Source organism: Thamnophis elegans, chromosome 2 (genome assembly GCF_009769535.1).
Source record: "Thamnophis elegans isolate rThaEle1 chromosome 2, rThaEle1.pri, whole genome shotgun sequence".
In the NCBI taxonomy this organism is placed as follows: domain Eukaryota; kingdom Metazoa; phylum Chordata; class Lepidosauria; order Squamata; family Colubridae; genus Thamnophis; species Thamnophis elegans.
The window spans coordinates 169,440,276-169,462,529 of record NC_045542.1 but is presented as its reverse complement, the minus strand read 5'-3'; the positions used below and the strand labels follow the sequence as shown (position 1 = coordinate 169,462,529).

At 47.6% G+C, this 22,254-nt stretch overlaps 1 protein-coding gene across 1 annotated transcript; it reads right to left on the bottom strand.

Annotated features, from left to right (window-relative positions):
• Positions 1–9,626: 9,626 nt before the first annotated feature.
• On the bottom strand, positions 9,627–21,442 carry LOC116503413 (major histocompatibility complex class I-related gene protein-like). Its single transcript, XM_032209816.1, has 5 exons — positions 19,809–21,442; positions 16,206–16,442; positions 13,485–13,760; positions 12,622–12,909; positions 9,627–9,763 (listed from the first exon to the last, which is right to left on the bottom strand). The coding sequence occupies exons 1-5, from the start codon at positions 19,879–19,881 to the stop codon at positions 9,642–9,644; spliced, it is 996 nt and encodes a 331-aa protein (XP_032065707.1). The 5' UTR covers positions 19,882–21,442; the 3' UTR covers positions 9,627–9,641.
• Positions 21,443–22,254: the final 812 nt, after the last annotated feature.

Genomic DNA, 22,254 nt, shown 5'->3' with positions numbered 1-22,254 from the left:
GATGAGCACTGTCCCCTAGAATAAGGAATGACTAGCACCGGGATGGCGAACCTATGGCACACCATTTGTCAGGGCACGCGAGGCATTGCCCTGTCAGCTAGCCAGCATGCATGCGGGCTGGCCAGCTGAGTTCATCCTCTTTTAAAGCCACTTTTCATCATCACCAGGCTCCAGAGGCTTTATAGGAGCTTGGGGAGGGTGAAAAGAGCCCCCCCAGGGACCTCCAGAGGCATCAAGAGCTTTCCTGAAGCCTCCGGAGTGCAAAAAAATGGCCCTATGGCCAAACCGGAAGTTCAAGAATGGACTTCTAGTTTGCTCGTAGGGTTGGTTTAAGCCCTCCGGAGGCTTCAGGGAAGCCTCCTGAAGGTTCCTGAATCCTCCAGAGGGCCCCCGGGGGTGGGAGGAGAGTATGTTTTCGCCCTCCCCAGACGAAAAGCCTCTGGAACCTGGGGAAGGTGGAAAAAAGCATGCAAAAAAAGGGGGGAGTGGCTCTTATGCGCGCATGCATATTGGACTTTGTGTATAGTGCATAGTGTTGCACTTTGCATTATGGGTGCGGCACGCCCATGCATGACCCCCCCTGTGCTCTCCCCCTTATGGCACATGAGCCAAAAAAGGTTCGCCATCACTGGACTAGCACATATGGGAATCTTTACCTTTATCTTATGCAGAACAAATGCAAAATAAGGTGTCCTTGTGTCCTTTGCTTCAAGCACTTGATGTCTTGGGCTGCCTCCTTTCTTTCCCCCAGCAGCTGTTGAGGGTTCAGCAACCTCAGAGGGTGAATCATCAAGTGAAGCTTCTAAGCATCCATCAAAGAGCCAACAGATGGGGAGAAACCTCAGGTGTTCATCTCCAGAGCTTCTGAGAATTGCAACTGTAGATTTGAACAGCTTCTTGGGAGGGGGCTGTGGAGGGGCCAGCCAGATCTTTGAGGAAGGGGCTGGGTTAGAGAGTTGAAGAAAACCCCTAGTTCTGGGCCTCTGCCCCCTCCCTCTGTACTGTGCAGGGCAGAGAAAGCAGTGCAGAGAAGCAGAATTACAGAGTTGGGAGGGATTTGGAGGTCTTCTAGGCCAACCCACTGCTCAGCCAGTACAATTTCAGACAAATGGTTGTCCAAAATCTCTTCTTACAAACGTTTGAAGGCAAGCTGCTTCAATGATTGTGTATTTTATTTATTTAGGGTATTTATTTTATTTATATTTTATTTATTTTATTTATTATTTTATTTTATTTATTTTATTTATTTTATTTATTTTATTTATTTTATTTATTTTATTTATTTTATTTATTTTATTTATTTTATTTATTTTATTTATTTTATTATTTATTTTGTTTATTTTATTTATTTTGTTTATTTTATTTATTTTATTCTATTTATTTTGTTTATTTTGTTTATTTTATTTATTTTATTTATTATTTTATTTATTTTATTTATTATTTTATTTATTATTTTATTTATTTTGTTTATTTTGTTTATTTTATTTATTTTGTTTATTTTGTTTATTTTGTTTATTTTGTTTATTTTATCCTTTTTATCTATTTTATCATTTTACCTATTTTATTCATTCATTTATTGATTTATTTAATTTAGTTTGTCACTCATGTACAAGATAACAGGAATAAGAATAAACATGAATAAGAACACAGGAAATAGGTACAAATAAATGGGGATAGTCGGACAGGGATGTTAGGCACGCTGGTGCACTTATGCATGCCCCTTCTTAGGAATGGGGTGAGGTCAACAGTAGATGGTGTAAGGTTAAAATTATAGGGTGTTTGGGGTCAGGTAGTGATTCCAGGCATTGACAACTCTGTTGCTCAAGTTGTATTTCCTGCAACAGAATTTGGAGCCTCCCGGTTCAGGTAGGGGCACAACTGGTGCACCAGGCGAACCTGGGCAAATGCCCCCCTGGTCACAGCCGACAGGTGATGTTCTAAGGTCAGCTGTGGGTCCAGGAGGACTCCCAAGTTGCGTGCCCTGTCTGAGGGGCGTAAATTTTCACCCCACAGCCTGAGTGATGGAATATTGGCCAAATTCTTGGGAGGGAAACACAACAGCCACTCGGTCTTGTCTGGATTGAGTACAAGCTTGTTAACTCCCATCCAGACCCTGACAGCCTCCAGGCACTGGCACATCATGTCAAAAGCTTCACTGAGTTGGCACGGGGCGGACAGATACAACTGAGTATCGTCCACATATTGATGGTATTTTATCCCGTGCCGTCGAATGATCTCACCTTCATGTAGATATTGAACAGAAGGGGGGATAGGACCGAACCCTGAGGAACCCCATATTTCAGGGGCCTAGGGGTCGACCTCTCTCCCCCAACTAACACCGACTGCGACCTTTCTGAGAGGTAGGAGGAGAACCACCGAAGAACGGTGCCGCCCACTCCCACCTCTCGTAACCGTCGCAGAAGGATACCATGGTCGATGGTATCGAAGGCCGCTGAGAGGTAAAGGAGCACTAGGATGGAGGAGCGACCTCCATCCCTGGCTCTCCAGAGATCATCGGTCAGTGCGACCAAAGCGGTTTCCATGCTGTAGCCAGGCCTGAATCCCGACTGAAAGGCGTCCAGATAATCAGCTTCCTCCAAGGACCGTCGGAGTTGAGAGGCTACCACTTTCTCAACAACCTTCCCAATGAAAGGGAGGTTGGAGACTGGCCGGTAGTTGTTCAAACTAGCTGGGTCCAACGATGGCTTCTTCAGGAGGAGTCTCACCACCGCTATCTTCAGTGCCGGTGGGAAGAAGCCCTCCCGAAGAGAAGCACTCACCATCGCCTGGATCCAGCTCCGCGTCACCTCCTTGCTGTTCGCGACCAGCCAGGAGGGACACGGGTCCAGTACACAAGTGGCAGTACTCACCGCTCCGATGGCCTTGTCCACTTCATCAGGAGCAACAGGTTGAAAGTCAGTCCAGAGATGTTGTTCAAGACCTTCCCCCGGTACCCTGGCTGGCTCTGCGCAATTGGAGTCCAGGTCCATCCGAGCAACTTTGTCCGCGAGGAACTGGACATATTCCTCTGCTCTATCTTGTAAGGGGTTATCCGCAACCCTCGTATTTAGGAGGGAGTGGGTCACCCTAAACAAGGCGGCAGGGCGTGACTCAGCGGACGCTATCAGAGCGGCAATGTGATGGTTCTTAGCTGTCCGTATTGCCGATAGATATGCTCCGATGCAGGTTTTCAAAAGTGCTCGATCTGACTTGGATTTACTGGCCCTCCAGCGGCACTCTAGGCGTCTCTTTTGGCGCTTCATCTCCCGGAGGTCCTCGATGAACCAAGGGGCCCTCCTGGATCCACTGCCGCAGATTGGCCATAAAGGTGCAATCCGGTGGAGAGCCTCAGACGCTACCGAGTTCCAAGTAGCAACTAAGGTCTCCACCAGACTGTGGGCGAGAGTATCAGGCATAACGCCAAGCGCCGTCTGGAAACCCTGAGGATCCATAAGACGCCTGGGGTGGAACCACCTAATCGGTTCCTCCTCCCTACAGCGGGGGATTGGTCTCCGAAAGTCAAGCCTCAGTAGGAAATGGTCTGACCATGACAGGGGCAAGATCTCACTACCCCTCAAACCAAGATCACAACTCCATGCTCCAAGAGAAATACGAGGTCGAGTGTGTGACCCGCTGAGTGAGTCGGACCCTGGATTACTTGGGTCAAGCCCATGGCTGTCATGGAAGCCATGAACTCCTGTGCTCCATCAGAATGTTCGCTGAGCGAAGGCAAGTTGAAGTTCCCCAGTATCATAAGTCTGGGGAACTCAACTGCTAGCTCGGCTACTGACTCAAGGAGCAAGGGGAGGGCTGTTGTCATGCTGTTGGGAGGCAGGTACGTCAACAACAAGCCCACTTGACCTGCAAGGTCCATCTTCACCAGCAAGGACTCACACCCGACAAGCTCTGGGGCAGGGATCCTACGAGGAACTAAAGACTGTCGGATAACAATGGCCACTCCTCCGCCACTTCTCTGGGGTCGCGGTTGATGAAGCACCTGAAAACCCTCTGGGCACATTTCTGTGAGGGGGACTCCTCCCTCCGGGCCCAGCCAGGTTTCAGTAATACATGCCAGATCTGCCCCCTTGTCTATAATTAGGTCCTGGACGAGGGGAGCTTTATGAACCACAGATCTGGCATTTAGCAACAGCAACCTGAGACCAGGGTCCTGATTACTCATACCATCTGGCTTTGGAGTGGAACTCACAGGGCCGGAAGGGGGGATCCCTCTAATATAGGGAACCCTCCTTCCCCGGTAATGGCTTGCCCTGAAGTTCCCGCCATATCTGCCCCTCCCCATTATGACCCCTATGTTCCGGCCCACTCCCGCATCTGTGGTCCCTTCACCCTCTCCCTCAGCTGCCGGATTCATCGGCAGGCCCTTCGACACACACAGCCAAGGGCCGGAACCAGGCCCGGGTCCCCCTAGCACTTCTGCCAGAGCACTCAGTGCAGGAGGTCCCGGATAAACTCCCAGCCCGCCAGACAAACCCATACATACAGCCAATCACTCCCCCACAATACAAGTTAAAAACAGAAACAGCAATATAATAATAAAAGTGGGACATTCAGTCAGTCAGTCATACCATACACTCCCCATACATATAAATATAAAACTTGAATAAAAGAAATTTACCAATATATAAAAATTAAGATTATGATTATGAGCCCATTGTATAGTCCAAAGAGGCCAGGGGATAGTGTCCAAGCCTCCCGAAGAACAGATATCCAAAGTCCAAGGATAGTGGGGCATAGAATAGTAGTTCACAATAGTCCAGAGCGAAACCAGGCAGGCCTGAAAGTCAAGTGGGCTGCGGGTAATAAAGAGTAACGGCGAAAGTTGTAGGGCCAGCCGCAGGAGACGGCAGCCAGCAGCACCCCCTCCCATCGGGGGCAAAGAACACCCGGGAGCCAGGGATAACCCCACGGTAAAAGGGGGGGGGAGAACCCCACTCCCGGCTGCACCGTGACACTACCCGTGGAAGCAGCCCATCGGTAGGCCATCAGGCTAGCGACCCCACCCCCTCCCTCACCCTAATCCTAACCTTATCCTAACTATATTTTAAACTAACCCACACTAAAGTGTAACCTAGCCCTACCCTGTCCCTAGCCTGACCCTACAGCAGCAAAATCCAGGCATGGTTCAGAATCCACACCCAAATCCAAGCCAAAGTGCAAGGCCAAAGTCTGAGAAGCAGGTCTGAAGTCCAAACGGAGGTCACATGGAGTACAGGCTGGAATTCATGTAAACAGCAGCCACAAAGTGACAGCACCTGCATGGCAGGGAAAAACGTGTGGTTGTTCCTAACACTACATTGTCCCAATCTTGGACTAAGGAGGAATGTGCTGGTATTACTCCATAGGAGGAAAGAGGCAATGGACCGACCTCCATTGCACCTCCTTCTGTTCAGTCCAACTCAACAGGTTCTTCTCATCCTTTCTGATCAGCTGCAGCTTCAATCCTTCTCCATCCTGGGCTTTTGGCTGAGTCTGTGAGCCCTCCAGCGTCTCTCCCATTTCCTCTCCAGCCAGGTGCTCATCCGCTTGTTCCTCTGAGGGCCCTTCTGAAGTTCCTGGGCTCACTTCTTCCTCCAGCCCCTCCATTCCTGGCTTTGGGGCATCATCATCTTCCCAACATTCCTCTGGTCCCTCCTCTGAAATCTCCAGAACTGCTTCTTCCACCTTGTCTGAATAGGCATCTGGGGAAGCCTTCAGACGTCTTTTCTGTCTGTCCCTTAGCTCTGTCTTCTGCCCACAGCAACCCTGTGTGGAAGGAAGCAACCAAAGAAGATTAAACTTTGCACTGCCCTTCCACATAAACAGGTCCTCCCTGAGAGAGATCTTCTAGAAAGGGGTCATCCCTTCTCTCCCCAGTGTTTCCTTCCTCTTGTCTCTCTCATACCTCCAGCTCATCATCACCAAGAAGCCTTTATCCGAGAGGGCCACCACCAGTGGTGGGTTTCAAAAATTGTTGGAACCTACTCTGTGGGTGTGGCCTCCTTTGTGGGAGTGGCTTGCCACCCATGTGACCGGATATGAAATTATGAATTAGTACTTAGGTCGGTCCAAGTAGCTATTCAGAAACTCTGGCATTGAAGCATGCAAGTCTTAAAGCTGTCAAGTTACAAGATCCTTGCACCCCTAACCCTTTAGGGAAAAAAAAACCCAGGGGTCTTCAAACCTGACAGCTTAAGTAAGAGTTGTGGACTTCAACTCCCAGAATTCCTTCTCCAGTCACGTTGCGGTGACGTCATCTGCACGGATCTGCTCCATTTTGTTTTTTTCACAGGGGGCAGGGCTGCTGCTGAAGATGCCGACGAGTCCCCGCCGCCACCAGAATAACTGCTGTTGCCGCCTCCTCCTCCTCCAACAGCACCACCACATTTGCTGCCTGGTGCTGCAGCTGAGGTGAAGCCGCCAAAGCTCCCGCTGGCACCCCCGCCCATGGCAGCAGCGGCGGCGCCTCCCCCTCCGCTCGGAGCACCTGAGCTGGGCTCCATGTTACCCCTGCCGTCGCCTCCTCCTCCTCCACTGTGCTTTGGGGAAACCATGATGCCTTTTTTTTCTGCTCCCGCCCCCTCCGCTGCCTTCCTACTGGCTTCCGCAGCCTCATGGCTCCTCAAAAGCATGGCGGAGGAGGAGGGGTAATGTGGGGCCCAGCTCAGATGTTAGCAGGGGTGCGGGGACAGCGGCAGGAGCTTATGCGGCACAGCCAGTCTCCTAGGACCTCCTAGGTGCCGGCTGCGCTGCTCATTACTGTCAGTCACCGCATTTTCAGCAAAGCAAGCGCGGGGAACTCCTTTGCCGCCTCCCTGGGCTTGCTTTGCTGAAAATGGGATGACTGATGGTAATGAGCAGCGCAGCCAGTGCCTAGGAGGTCCTAGGAAACCGGCTGTGCCGCGTAAGCTCCTGCTGCCGTCCCCACGTCCCTGCTAACACTAGATTTTCTGAGGCCCCACAGCTTCCAGACCCTGTGACAGAAATCACTGCGCGGCAGTTAGAAACTGCTGCGCTGTGTTTTCTTGCCACGTGCGCAGCCGTGCACCTTAGAAGGAACATTGCCAGTGTTCCCGAAAGTTAATTACTTCCGGGTTCACCGACCAACCGGTCCACAAGGACCGGCAAGGACCAGTAGGAACCCACCCCTGGCCTCCACCCATCTTTTTCTAGCTCACCCTCTCTTTCTCCCCCTCACCCCTAGTCCTTCCTGGACAGAAATTCCCCATTTTCCCAGGGTGCCCCACTTCCTGCTACTAGGCCCTTTCCTGTCTCATTCTCCTCCCTTGGAGCTGGAGGGCCAGAGGAGATGAGCTTTGACTGATTTTTCCTTGTATATGAACCAGATCAGAGCATCCCCAAGAGGAGGGGCTGAGCCCCAGAGGAGTACCAGACAACCCACCGTCCCTCCATGGCTGCCTTGGGAAGACTTTGAGGATGAATTCCCCACCCCAACAATCCTGAAGGTGTTGGCTCTCAGATATTCTCAAGCCCCAGGTTTTGTCTAAAATCAGAAATGAGGAGGTGATTAGCTGCTTGGGAAAGCCAAGGGAAATCCTCAAAACAATTAAAAAGCGAAAGAATATTTCGGACACGTGATGCGACACCCAGAAAAATATGGCATCCTTCACTTAATCCTCCGGGGAAAGACTGAAGGCAAACGAGGTCCAGGCAGAAGAAGAACATCACGGCTTCAAAATTTAAGGGACCATTTTGGACAAATTTTAACAGCACTTTTTCGTGTGGCTGTTGATAAAAATAGGATCGCCAATGTCCGATGATGGATATGGAAGAAGAAGAAGGGTAAGGAGGAGGAGGAGGAGGAGGAGGAGGAGGAGAAGTAGTAGTAGAAGTAGTAGTAGTAGTAGTAGTAGTAGTAGTAGTAGTAGTAGTAGTAGTAGTGGTAGTTTTGTCTATTAAATAGACTTCAGCAATAGTGAGCCTCACCTCTGATGTCATTTTGGGTGGGAACATCGCCTGTAATTGAATCTCATCTTCAATGGTAAAAGTAGAGGAAGAAAAACGTTTTTCTAAAGGAAGGTGATTGAGGCAAGTTGTCATTGCCTGATGGAGTTTTTTCCTGTATATCATCCAGCAGCCTAATATATGGCAAAGAGAGAAGGTAACTTATTTATTGGCTGTCTAGAGGTGCTGACCATGGGGAAGTGGAAAGGACGTTCCTGGGGATATTGAGAAATGATCAAGTTGAAACTGTTCATGTTCCTATTTGAGCTCCTATAGGACAACATGGTCCTGTTTCTTCACCACCAGTGAAACCATTCAGAGGTGGCTAGCAGTGCTGTTCCCAGTAGGGGTTTCTATTAAAACAGGGATCAGCAACCCGAGGCTCTGGAGCTGCATGTGGCTCTTTCATCTCTCTACTGCAGCTCCCAGTTCCTCAAAAAATGCATCACAACCACCAATGTGTGATACTTGCTGGCATGTGCATCTAATGAGCTTTTCGACTCCCAGTAGGCAAACCATGGATAAATCCAGGAAAAGAAAAGTCTCAGAAGAAAACAGAACATTTAATGCTAGTTTTGTGGCTGCTCAGGAAATAGTGAGGCACGGGAAGGGTTTTGTGGCTCCTGGTGTTTTCTTTTCTGTGGGAAACGGGTCCAAATGGCGCTCTGAGTGTTTAAGGTTGCCGACCCCTGTACTAACTCATCAGTGACTTTTATTCAATGATGCTGCACCTCTGGGAATTCTGTTATTGGTACAAGACAGATGACGCTCCCCCCCATGTGTGTTTTGATTTATCCTCCAAAACCCCAATCCCAACTTATCCTCATAGGACCATGGCCAACATCAATTACTTTTGAGCAAGGATGTTAAACTTTTGGGAATTGGTACAACACAGAATGTATTCCCATATAAACACAGTAGTTCTTAATCCAATTCTCACAATGTTTGTTTTGATTTATACTCCAGTCCCAACCCAGCAAGATCCAAGTACCAGCAATCGTGGCTGATCTTGAAAAGCTAAGCAAGGTCTGACAGGTTTATCACTTTCATCTGAGACTGGCAAGCAAGCCAGACCAATTGCAAGCAAGTCAGAAGGCCCCTCCTAGAGGAGAGAAATGGCAAAGCACTTCCTCATTGCTGCTGGGAAAATGACCTGGTTGTGTTGAGCCACACTTGCTGATGCTCAACTGAGGAAACACTTTCTACATCTCACTTCTCTTGTTCTGAGCCAAGGAGGCAGTGACTCCTTCCATGGATCTTCCCTTCTGCAGTTGTCTGTTCTTTAGTGTGATTGCAAGTAGGGGCAGAAAACATGGGTCACCTCTTTCCATTACCCCAACCTTTAACTGGAGGTCCCAGGCACTAGGATCATCTTCAGGGCAAGATTATGGCTTTTCTGGCAATTCAGACATTATTTATGGGACTTTTCTTTGACTCCTGAACCCCTGATATTTGATATTTGCTCCTCTGAAGAAAGTCCATGAGGGCCAAAGAGGCTCTACCCCCCCCCCCAATAGCAGCAAGGTTGAATATTCTGAGATTTGCAGGAAATGGGAAAATGGCTGCACAGTTTCTTCTTTCTTCTTAATTCTCATTCGAAATTAGAATTACAGGCAAGGGCCTTGTGGGGATCCTGGCTGCAAATGTCAGGGAGGTTCTCTCCCATCACACTAGATCCATCAACACAGAAATACACAGGATTTGGGGTGAATAGATGTATTTTGCTTACCAATCAGGCAGAGAGTCACAGGTATCAAGATTATAAGAATCACAATTCTCACCAAAGGAAATAACAGCCGTTCTAAAAAAAGAGAAAAATGGTTCTGATTAGACAGATGCTGACTTCCCTGACATGGAAATGCTGAGCAATGGAAGCTTTTCCCAATCTGAACTAGTTTCCAGGCAGTTCCCCCACCTGAAGGAAGCTTTCCTCCCCTCTGAGGGGCAGAAGGCCTTGAAGGGCAGAAGGAAGAACTACAACCAAGGCAGCAGGCAGATAAATGGTGCTTCAGCCTGGGCCAAGAAATCAGATTAAATAAGTGTGTCTCGCAGATCCCTCCCTTCTTTACCTGGAGCTAAACGGAGGGAGGAGAAAACATGTGCAGATTTCAATAGTTAAGAATATTATAGTTTTGCAAAAGGAATAGTTCTGAAGTAGCCGGCATTGGTTTTTATCTTGCTGGGCTGTCAAAATCCAGGACCTCCAATTGTACGTCTGGCACCATTGAAAGCCTGATCTGTGAACTCTGCAGCCAGCTCCAATCTCTCCTTATTGGAGTGTCCAAATTTGGACCATAGCCACTCTGTAGGAGTGGTGGACCGCCTAGCAGGTAGAGGGGAGCCACATCTCCCCTCCCTGATTAGGAAAGCCCCCTCAGCCGACAGGGAGCAGCGGCAGCAAACATGGCTGCCATGAAGTGGAAGACAGCCTGAAAACCGAAAATTGTGCAAGAGGAGAGAAAGTGAGTTGCTTGTGAACTAGGTAAGAGATTATTTTTTAGTAAAAAACAATCCCAAGAAATTCAAGGGGGGAGCGTATGGGAACTATTGGCTAGCGGTGGAACAAGCACATTAAAAAAATCAGAATATTTAAAAAGAGAAATTGTTTAAAGAAAATTAAGGAAAGGAAAATTGAACTCTCAAAGTGAAGATGTGGGATTGAAAAGGTATTTTAAATAATACTGGAATTTGATGTGCAGCTTGTTTTTTTACAATTACAAATGTTGCCCTACTACTGGATTTATAATTTAAAAGAATTAAAATTGGAATATTAGCATTATGCAGAGAGGTAGTACCAAGTGTAAGTCTGAGCGCCATCTGCTGCTAAAAGGAGACCTGTGCAACTTTGGGACTGTTTAAATTGCTGGATTATAAGTATCTACCTTAAAATTACTGGAAACTTAAACAATAAACAAGACTTTTAACCAAGTGATTCTGAATATTGTTGAGCAAATTAAAATGTTTGGAACAAATTAAACTCCTGGTTTCTTTTTTAAAAAATTGGATTGACTGTAAAATGGAAGCAAGTGGAAATAAAAAATAGAGCTGATCTACCAAGTTATTAAGGATTTTATAAAAGAACAACACAAGGAGATGAAAAAAATGTTTATACAGAACATGTAGCTCAAAAATTGGAAAATATAACACAAGGAACAACAAATAAAGAATAGGAGGAGGAGGAAAGAATGGAAACACTAGAATGAGCAAAGGAGTGGAAGACAACAAGAAGAAGATATTAGTACAATTGATGGTGAATTAGGGATTAGAACAGAAGATAATATTCTGAAAGATGTGAAAAGGAAATGGGAGAAAAAGGAAAACAGCTGGAGAGAGAAAAGGGGGGTTAGAACAGGTAGCCATAGAACTAGACAGTGCGGCGGGGAGGATGAAGGGAGAGAAAACTAGAGGGCATAGTAGTCCTAATACAGATTCAAAAATAGGTGAAATAAAAGAATTAAAAGATGTGTATGGGAGACAACCTCCCCCAAAAGAAGATTAAAAATTTGGATGAGGGTGAAAGATGTGGGATAAAGGGAAAGAAAAAGAATGTAAAGCAAAATATGCTATGAAAGTATTTCAACAATGTGTATGAATATTAGAATTATATAAGTTGGAGAACTGCTTTGTATGTGGTGTAAGAAATAAAAATCATTTTTGAGTATATATTAGTAATGTAATAATATAATCTATATTATTATTATAATTATGTAGGTTGAAAAGTAGTTTGTAAATTAGATAAACAGAATTTGTATAAGGATATTATTAAATATGTATTAAAAGGTGATTAACAGTGAAAAGTTAGGATTAAGTAATTTGAGATTAGACAAAGAAAGAACATATTTCAATGAAAACAAGAGTATTAATATCAGAAACATAAGGATTGAAGGGTTGGGAAAATATTAAATATGTAAAAATGTGATTAACAATGAATATACACTAAATGTTTGAAAGATGATGACTGATGTTAGAAGTGCATATTGAAATATTGAATAATGAAAAAAGTAAAGATCACAACTTTGAATATTAGAATGATAGGGGAAGGTGGGAAGACTATGGTAGAGGTAGAGATAAGTAATAAATAGTAAAAACAGATATTAAGATGATCCAACATATGGCAGAAATATGAAAAGGTTTAGAATTGAAGGATGATAGAAGAAGTTATATATTAGTAAAACTAAAAATGAAGAGTAGTTATTAGGAACAATACTGTTATGTTTATTCGTATTGAACTATATGACACCCAGGAATCAAACCATTCATGCAATAAGATGTATAAAAAAACAAATTAAAAAATGTTATTAATAAAAAAAATCCAGCCTCCCCTGATGAAAAGGGCATTGAATGACCTGGTGCAACTTGTCCCATCAGATAATTCTGCCAGAAAACAAAACCGTGTTTCGTATTGCTCATATCTTCTATCTCCATATCATATCATGTTCTCATGTCTTTATTTTTAAGTTTCCACTTCCAACTCCACTCTCAATAATCACTGGACACAGTCCTAAATTTCCTCCTTTCCTTCGGAAAATTTTAGATGACATAGCAGAAAACCAGCTAACAATGGTGAATAACCTACACATTTTTATTTATTTATTTAGTAAATATAGATGCCACCCATCTCACCAAGATGTGACATGTTATAACCGCTCAGGCTCTCACCTGTTTCCTCCTTCCAGGACAAGACCAGGGGCTCCTGCAAGCCCTCGTGCTCCAGGTAACACCGAAAGTGGTCCCTCTCCTTGGGGTCGATCTCAATGCTGAGCTGGACATAATAGGTCCCATCTGAGTTGGGGGCCACGTTCCTATGGAGGGTCTCATTGTGGCAGACTTCTCCATCCCTGATCCAGGTGGCCTGGATCTCCTTGGGGTAGAAGCCAAAGGCCTGGCAGATGAGGATCTCCAGGCTGTCGTCCATCACCTTGTGAGTCACTTTCCCCACGGGGGGCTCTGCAGAAACAGCAACAACAGAGTTCTCAGGATTTTCTGGTCTTTGTGTCAAGACAGTTTAATAGGTAGTTAAGACTTCATTTGGTCACCTTCTCCCACTGCTCCCTCTCCTCTCCTGAATCTCTGGGACCCTCAAAAGATGGGGACACTGAACTCTTTAGCTTTACTTTTGAAAGGGACACATACCAAACTAATTGTACTGCTTGGGTGCTGATTTAGTTTGGATACCCCACATTGAATTTGTAAAAGTTGGTCCAGATGGAAATTAAGAAGAAAATTATCTTTTGGTTCAGCTGGATGTGAGAATTAGACTTTCTTCTGCTCTGCAAGATTTTCTCATGGAAATGCAAATGGATCTCAGCCTCCATCTCTTGCTTAATTAGTTTCATTGGTTTTTATCTTAGAAAAACTTATTTTAGGGGGCATTGAAGATGTCCCCCCCCCGCCATCCTTCTATAGTTTGATTTGGTAAGTGCCCAAATCTCTTCCTGTCCGGCATGTGAAGGTGCAGAAAAATATTGGGAGGGGGGACCCCAGAAAAAAATGGTAAAACCAGGGCCCATTTGGTGACTCACCTGTCTGAAGAAGAGCCTCCTTCTGGTAAGGCAGGTATTTCTGCATCATGTTAATGCAGGTCTCCTCCAGGTAGATTATATTCCTCTGGGACTTCCTTGTATCATCTTCCCACTTCTCCTTGACCTTCTGGGCCTGGGGCTGAGCTGTCACCCATCTCAGGGTCTCCTTCTCGAAGCTGATGAAGTCCATCCCATTGTAGCCATAATGCAAAAACCCTCCTTTGCTCCCGTCTTCTTTGAGCTCACAGCCCAGACTCACCTGCCAGGTGTGAAGCCCTGAAAGATGGGATAGGAATAATCCAGAGTTCCTCTCGCCTGGACACCCCACCATTGATTCAAATGTTTACTTCCATCCCACCAGCTGAGCCTGAAGCTGAAATACTGTTGTGGCCCACCAGCAGCCACCAGAGCTGGCAGCTGATTCGGACAGTGAAGAGGTTGGGGAGGAACCTGGGCCAGTCCTGGAGTCTGGGGAAGCCTCTGATGAGGGCTCTGTGTTGGAGGCAGAGATGAGGCCAGAGCCATATGCCAGTTATCAGCTGCCTTCAGCGTCAGACATCAGTGAGGCAGACAAATAGCTGGGGCCTGTTCCCAGGGTGCCCATGCGCAGAGTTGCCAGATAAGGGAACAGCTAAAGAACAGGGGTTGACTTGGGAGTAAGATTACAAGTGGATGATGAATGGCCCCTCCCAGAGTAAATAAAAGAGGAGTGAAAGGGGAGTGGAGTTTGAAGGAGACAATAAGTTTGCTTAATTGGTTCATGACTCTCTGAGACCCCTTGCCACATTTTGCAGATATCGGCCTGGCAACTCTCCAAACCAGAGAAGGTCTGTGAGTGTAAATCCTCCCTTGAAAGGCTTTGCTGGATGTGAATGAGCAGAATTCACAGTCAATTAATAAAATTTGTCGGGACAAGGAGTTTGCTTCATGCTCTTGGGAAGCCTGGGTCAGAACAAATACTTTAGCCACCAAATGAGAGAAGAGGACTCATTGGAGAAGACCTTGATGTTGGGAAAGATGGAAGGAGAAAGGAGAAGGGGACGGCAGAGGATGAGATGGCTAGACAGGGCCACTGATGCAATGAAAGTGCTGAAAATGGATCTTTCCTCTCCTCTTTCTTACAGTGGAGTAGGGGGAATCGCTTTTGTGTGATCAGGGACTGTTTTGGGCTGCGGCCAGATCATGAAGAACAAGAGACGGAGATCTTGGAGTGGGTGAAGGGTGCTTTCTTTTCTCTACACCAGGGGTCTCACTCTTGATTTCATTGAGGGCTGCATCAGGGTTGTGTTTGACCTCAGAGGGTTGGGGGTGGTCGCAGTGGTGGGTTCCTAATCGGTTCACTACTGGTTCGCTGAGAGAGGGCGTTCCTGAAAACTGTTCTGCGCATGCACAGAAACATGCCGACTATGGGAGAAGAGACTGGGGAACCGGTTCGGGGGCATGGCAGGCCTGGGTCGCTGCCAGTTCCAGTGACCCAGGCCATCAAACCACTACTGGTTCAGCAGCACCGATCCGAACTGGTAGGAACCCACCACTGGGTGTTCAGGGTAGGCATGGCCATGCTGGGCATTTGACACAGGCTCAAGATGCATTTTTCCCCTTTGCATTCAAAACAGCTATTCCAGACAAAGGGAGATTTACTTCCTGGCACAAATAGTCTCAATCCCATAATGTAGAATTGAGACTGAACTCTTTTGTATATAAGCAGAACATAAATGAACTAACGATTTCTCCAGATGGCTCGAAAAACTGCCTGTTCAACAGTCAATTTTTCTTACTACCTCTGACACAGCCCTAGAAGAGGACTTAATATTCACAACAATTTACAAAATTGATATACCACTTAATTCTCAATGACCCTGGGTGGCTCAGAACAATCAAAAATTTTACAATGAAATCAATCACAGGTAAAATGTTAAGATAAAAGATGAAAAGTAAGGGGGCTCACTCTCTCCCGTCAAAGACCTGGGTGAAGAGCCAGAGGTTTTTGGCTCTTCTGATCAACAGCCATTCAAATCTTGAAGGGTACCGAGTTCTAATTGGCAGATGCTGATAAAAGAGAAGGTGAAGAAGATGCTGCCTGCTGCAACACTCTGCCAGCCAAAACGTGGCACAGGGAGGGCGGCCTCTACCTCCTGCAGTACTCTTGTCTCCTGCCAATGGGGCCAGTCTGGAAATATCAAAGAATAGCCTGCAGTGCCTCTGCAGGCCAAAACGGGGCTCACACCCTGTTTTCGGCCTCCATAGCCTCCTGCAGCACTCTGCCTGCTGAAAATGGGCTGCCGGAGGTTGTGTGCGGCCTGTTTCTGGCTGGCAGAGGTACTGTGGGCCGGTCCTTTGATATTTCCAGGTCGGCCCCAAGGGCCAGATCTAAGCACCCTGTGGGGCAGATCCAGATTGGGGGCCTTGAATTTGACACCCCTGCTTTACAGGAAAGGATATCTCACCATTATGCTCCTTGCAGCCATTGGTGTTCAAACGATATTTTCCTTTCCATATCATGTCAACCATCCAAGGTTCAAGCCACCTACTTTCTATTTTTTGCCAGCTTTGACGATTTTCAATCATGGTTGTCCCAAAGCTGATTTTTACCAAAACCTTTGGACTTTTGGAAAAAGCACCTTTGGGATTTTGCCTGCTTGCCTCTCCTGATAATTGAAGTGACAAGAGGCCAAAAGTAAGATTGGAGGGAGAATTTGGGATTTGAGAGCCTCTGTTTACCTCCAGCCTTGTGGTTGAGTTTTGATAGCCACTCCAGGTCAGCCCCAAACACCCTTTCAAGGGCCACGAGGATCGTTGTATCCACCATCTCCAACCAGGGTACCATCTTCATGGTGTTGTTGTCATATTGAGTGATGGGCTGATCATCCAGGTGGACCATGGAGAGGAACTCCGGCAGTCCCTGGCTGGATTCTGACACCCTCAGATAGGAATAGCACAAAGAGTGCCTGGGGGAGCCTGGAAAGAGAACAGGGTAAAGGCTGGTATTAAGTTAGGGGTGAGAATGGAGATGAGGCCAGAGTGAATTCAGCAAAGTTCTTTTTATTAGTTGATAAGAACAACAGTAACAGCCTGGCTGACAGCACTGCTTTCACAGGAAGCTGTCAGCTGGCCAATGAATCCGATTAAAGTATGTTCCCGCTTCAATAGCGAACCTGAGTTAGAACTTCATCAGCTAGTTTCAGCTATTTATTTCAATACGTAACAGGTAATTTGGGGGGGGGGTCTGCAGCTCTAGCTCCTCCCTTGCTGCTATCATGAAAAGCAGCTCTGAAACAGGAGGCCAACCATCTGCTGTACTTTGGAGGATTCCAGTCATGAAATTAACCCTGAAAGAAGTTTTCAAGCAACTCTTGGCTGACCTACTCAAAATTTCTGCTACCGGTTCTCCAGAACTGGCCAGAACCTGCTGAATGCCACCTCTGCTTCAGGTCCAAGAAGCTGTACCACACACAGAAAGGCACATCATCCTGAGTATTATGTTCTAATATTAAATAACTTGACTGAGGTGATCCATTCAACAGTAAGATTTATTCCCACATCAACTATGCACAAATCATGACAGAACCGAGAAACTCTGATTTGACAGCTCTTTATATAGTAGCTGTCAAAACCGGCAACCAATTAGAACGATGTTAGCTTCCCTGGGTGACGCCTACATTGACCGACCAATCCTGTCATCAGGTGGAGATGATTGACACCTCGTGTTTGCCTTGGCTCAGACATAACACATCTTTTCTACATCATGGTGACCAAAACTGAATGCAGTATTTCAAGTGTGGCTTTACCAAGGCATTATAAAGTGGTATTAACAATTCATGTGATTTTGATTCTATTCCTCTGTTTATGCAGCCTAGAACTGTGTTGGCCTTTTTGGCAGCTGCTGCACACAGCTGGCTCATATTTAAAGGGTTGTCCACTAGGACGCCAAGACCTCTTTCACAGTTACTACTGGGAGCAAGTATACTGTACCTGTGCATTTCGCTTTTGTTGCCTAAACGTAGAACCTTACTCCTTTGAAGTTCATTTTATTAGATAGTGCCCAATGCTTAAGTGTATCAAGATCCTTCTGTATCTTTAGCCTGTATTCTGAAGTGTTGGCTATTCTGGCCAGCTTGGGGGTGATTCGCAAATTTGATGAGTTCACCCACCGATCAGCATTTAACAAACAGAGAGCTAACAGTCATTCTGGCTCCAGCTTATGGCTGCTTGAGGTAACAGCAACAGTGGTTACATTTGCAGCAGTACTTAAAGAAACAGTACTACTATCATGGCTTATATATTGCTAACCCAACTGTTAGCTTACATACCTAACACCCTCATCCAAATCGTGGTTGGTGAAGCACCTGAAACCCATCTGGGCACATTTCTGAGAGGGGGACTCCTCCCTCTTGGCCCAGCCAGGTTTCAGTTATACATGCCAGATCTGCCACCTCGTCTAATATCAAGTCCTGGACGAGGGGAGCCTTATTCACAACAGACCTGGCATTTAGCAACAGCAACCTGAGATCAGGGCCCTGATCTCCTCTGCCACCAGGTTCTTGAGGTGAACCTGAAGGGCCGGGACAAGGAATCGTTGTAATGTAGGGAGTCCTTCTTCCCCGGTAATGGCTAGCCCTACGGCTCCTGTCATATCTGCCCCTCCCGGGCATGACCAAAATGCTCCGACCCTCTTCCCCACCCGTAGACCCCCCCTCTCCCATGGCCCCATTCTTCCCGGCAGGCCACACACAGCATTCACTCTAGGGCGAGGGGCAGATCCAGGCCCCCATCCACTTCTGCTTCTGCACTCAGTGGAGGGGGCTCCAGGTCGCACCCCTAGTCCCATCGCATTCATTCAACAAGCATTCCGCACAAACACACCCCACAATAATCGTTAAAATACAAAAACAGCAATAAAAATAATTAACTAATTAATTTAAAAGTGGGCACATTCATTCTTACAATCGTACTATCATACACTCAGCACACAAGTTAAAATGCAGATTCTTAGATCAGCGCAGTCTGAGGCGGCTGAGCTGGTAACAATTTGGAGGGGGGGGAGGAAAACTCCTCACTCTTCCCCCAGGCAGTCTGGGAAAGGTGCCAAAGTCTGGGGGGACTGGAAAGGCTGGTGCTGGTTGAAAAGAGCAAGTTCCCCATTCTCTTCGATCTTGTCCTCCCCCTCTGGGGGGGCATAGATCGAAGCGTCCAGCAGCAACGGCGTCCGAAGCCAAAGCCACAGCGAGGAAGAGGAGGAGGGAGGGAGGGGGAGCCGCATCCAGGGTGGAACGGCGGCGGCAGAAAGGCCAGCCGCCCAGCCCCAGGTCACACCAACACAGGCTTCTCCAGCTCCACGGGCAGCAGGGCAGGCACAGCGGCGTGACCCAGCGCCCCCCACTCCAAAGCGGCAAAGCCAGGCCGGCGGCGATGGGACGGCAGTCGCGATGGCCGGGTGGGCGAAACAGCGGCAACTTAGCTGCGCCCCTAAGGCAGCAGGGACGGTCGACGGCTGGAGCGGATGAAACGGCAGGGCCAGCAGTCCCCTCCAAGCTACAGGCCGAGCCACGGCGGCTCAAACAGATAGAGCGGCGGCCGCGGCAATTGGAGCGGGCGACTGGAGCAGGCGGGGCAGCGCCAAGATCGGCAGCCGCCCCGACGCAGCAAGGCCGGCTGCGATGACCAAAACAGACCAAAACAGATGGAAACAGCGGTGAACCGGTGCCCCCCCCCCCACGACAAAGCCAGGTCGGCGTCCAAAAACGGCAGTCACAGCGACTGGAGCCGATAGGACGGTGACCGGAGCTGGTGGGATAGTTGCAGGATCGGTAGCGCTTTCTGAGAACGGCTCTTCCAGAAGGAGTATTTTCCTCCGGGAGCTGCCTCACCGAATCCCCCCTATGTTATTCTTGCATTCCAATCATTCCAGTTCAGTTCTCAAACCTCGGCTCCATTCCTTTTAAGCGGTTTTTTCCTCAGAAACCTGAGCGATAAAACTCAGGCAGTTCCTTTGCATGTGCGGCACTGGTGGAGAGAGCCTCACGTGCGTCCCGAGGACAGCCTCTCTCTCTCTCTCTCTCTCTCTCTCTCTCTCTCTCTCTCTCTCTCTCTCTCTCTCTCTCTCTCTCTCTCCTTGCTCAAATGCAAATAGTAATTACACTGAGAACACAAAAAAGTTCTTGAACGAGGCTGAGCGAAGGACGAGGGAAGGGGGGCCTTTCCCGCTGGGAAAGGAATTTGAGACGGAGGGTGAATGTGGGGGAAGAGACCCAGGCAGGACAGGCGTCCCCCTCCTCTCGCTTTCAATCTCCTCCCACCAGGTCGCAAAGCCTTCCAGAAACTCACCGCAGCGGCTCCCCGGCACGGAGGACTCCAACACAGCCCACAGGAGCCAGAGGGGCGCCCAGGACAGCTCCATCGCCCTCCGACCACGTGGCCCTCCGCCCCCCCCGCACCGAAGACCTCGCGCCCAGAAGCTGAAAGCATCTCCGTCCACCGACGGAGCTCAGATTTCTAAGTTTTCCGCCACGCCCTAAGCCTTAAACAAACCAATGGAAACAGCAACAGAAGTGGAGGGGAGGGTGAAACTGCACTGTCTGTTGCACAAACTGCAACGTCTCGGCAAGAGAGAGGCGTCTAGGCAAACTTTGCCCACAATACGGAGCCTAATCCGTGGGACCAGGGACAGCGACCTTCAGCCTGCGAACGACCTGGTTGCGCCTATTGTGTGAACGCAGCCACAGCGAGGCCCTCCTAATTCTTCTCGCCAGGCTCCTCCGGAGCGACCCCTTTCCCCCTCTCTTCCCCTCCTCCCCAGGCAAGGAGAGTAATCGGGGAAGGAGCTTAGACTGTTGTCTGCATTGAAATCTTCCCCTTCCCCCTCCTCCCGACCCCTGGTGGTGGTTTCCTGTCTTGGGTCGTGGTCTCACCCTCTGTTTGTCCCTTCTTGACAAAGGAAGGAAGAAAAGAAGGAGAGGGAGGGTCTGAGGGAAGCCCTGCCTTAGCAGTAGCCCACCAGCAGCCCCATTGCCCTCTCGCCACCCCCTTCCCCTCTCCTAGTGGTCTCCCATCCTATCACTGAGGATCCTTTGCTTACAAAGCCTGGTCTTTGATTTCTGCTGCCCCATGTCCCTGGGCTCTGTGCCCAGCTCCTAAGGCCAGGGATTGGCCGGAGGCCAGCATTGGGTCAGCCCTGGTATGGGGACCTCTAGGCCGCCCCTTCCTTGGACGCCATGGAGATGGAAGTGGGCAGCTGGATGAATTCTAAGTGGACTCCAGGACTACCTTTATATGTATTGATATGTATATGTATTCATGTATTGGTATATTGCTATTATTTAACACAGTGTGGCCATTATGCCTTGCAATTTATTGATGTGATTATCTGCTGGTTGACTTGGGACAACCCATTTTAATGTATTTTAATGTATGTATTAAGAGACTATTTTTTATTCACATATTGATGTATTTATCGCTTATTATTTAGCACCTAGAGATAACAGAGGCAAGATACCTTATATCTACTGATGTAGCTAACCATGGTTGATTTGTTGGAATTGCTTCCCAGTTCAGCCTCCTATTCTGATCTTACCTGGTGGTCTCCCATCACAGCCATGCAGAGACAAACCAGGGCAGTCATCCTTATTTTAAGGGCCCGTCCTCCAGAGCGGATAGAGGGGCTCACTCCAGGTCCCTTCCCTTAAGCTTTGCTTCCCTGTGAATCCTTTTCTGTTGCCCTATGCAAGAGGCTCAACAGCTCCCCACCCACAGCTGTCTTAGATAGAAAAAGTATTGGGTCAATTTGATTGATGGATAAAACACTTGCACATCTGAGGTATTTATCAAGAGAAGTGTGTAAAATTATGAATTAATGAGTATGGATGAAAAATGTATTATGTTTACACTGGTGTAACCACTGGAGTGAACCTATTAGATTTGTAGGTACAGATATCAGCAGTCAACTACAGTGGAGGTCATAGAGTCATATGTTTATCATTAATGTTATATTTGTTGTATATTCCTTTTCTTTTTCCTGTGTATTTTTGGTAATTCTTGTTTTATTGTTTTGCTTTATATTTTATTTTTGGAAATATAGAAGAAAAAAATAAGAAAGAACAGTAATGGTGATGCTTAGTGTTGTCATTGCCGTCTTTTGTGGGATAAAGCCAAGGTCACTGTCAGCCAGGGTCCAAATGGAGTCAGAGATACTGACAAAAACTTGTGGTTTTACATAAATAAATATATTTACAGTAAAAAAAAAGAGAGAGGCAGGCAGGAGCATCATCAGGTAAATCAATGTGGCTGGAACATCATGAGGTAAACCACAGAGAGCACACCAGGCGGGAAAGCAGGAAACTCCCCCTTTTCACTCAAGGCAACCAATCACGGCTCAGATTGCCTCAGGCAGCAGCCAACCCTCTTCAATCCATCAGCGATGACTGGGTGTCCTGACTCATTAGGCAACCCCCACTGACTGAGGAAAATGGCTCCTTGTGACTGAGTAGCCTCACCGACCTCCATTGTGCCTCCCTCCGTTCAGTCCTCTGGTGGAGGAGGCAGTTTCTCCCCATCCCTTCTGATCAGCTGCAGCTGCAATCCTCATCCATCCTGGGCTTCTGGCTGGGTCTGTGAGCCCTCCAGCTGCAGCTGCGTCTCTCCACTTTCCTCTCCAACCAAGTGCTCATCCGCTTGTTCCTCTGAGGTTCCTGGGCTCACTTCTTCCTCCATTCCTTCCTCCATTCCTTGCTTGGCAGCATCTTCCAGATGTTCCTCCAGGCCCAACTCTGAAATC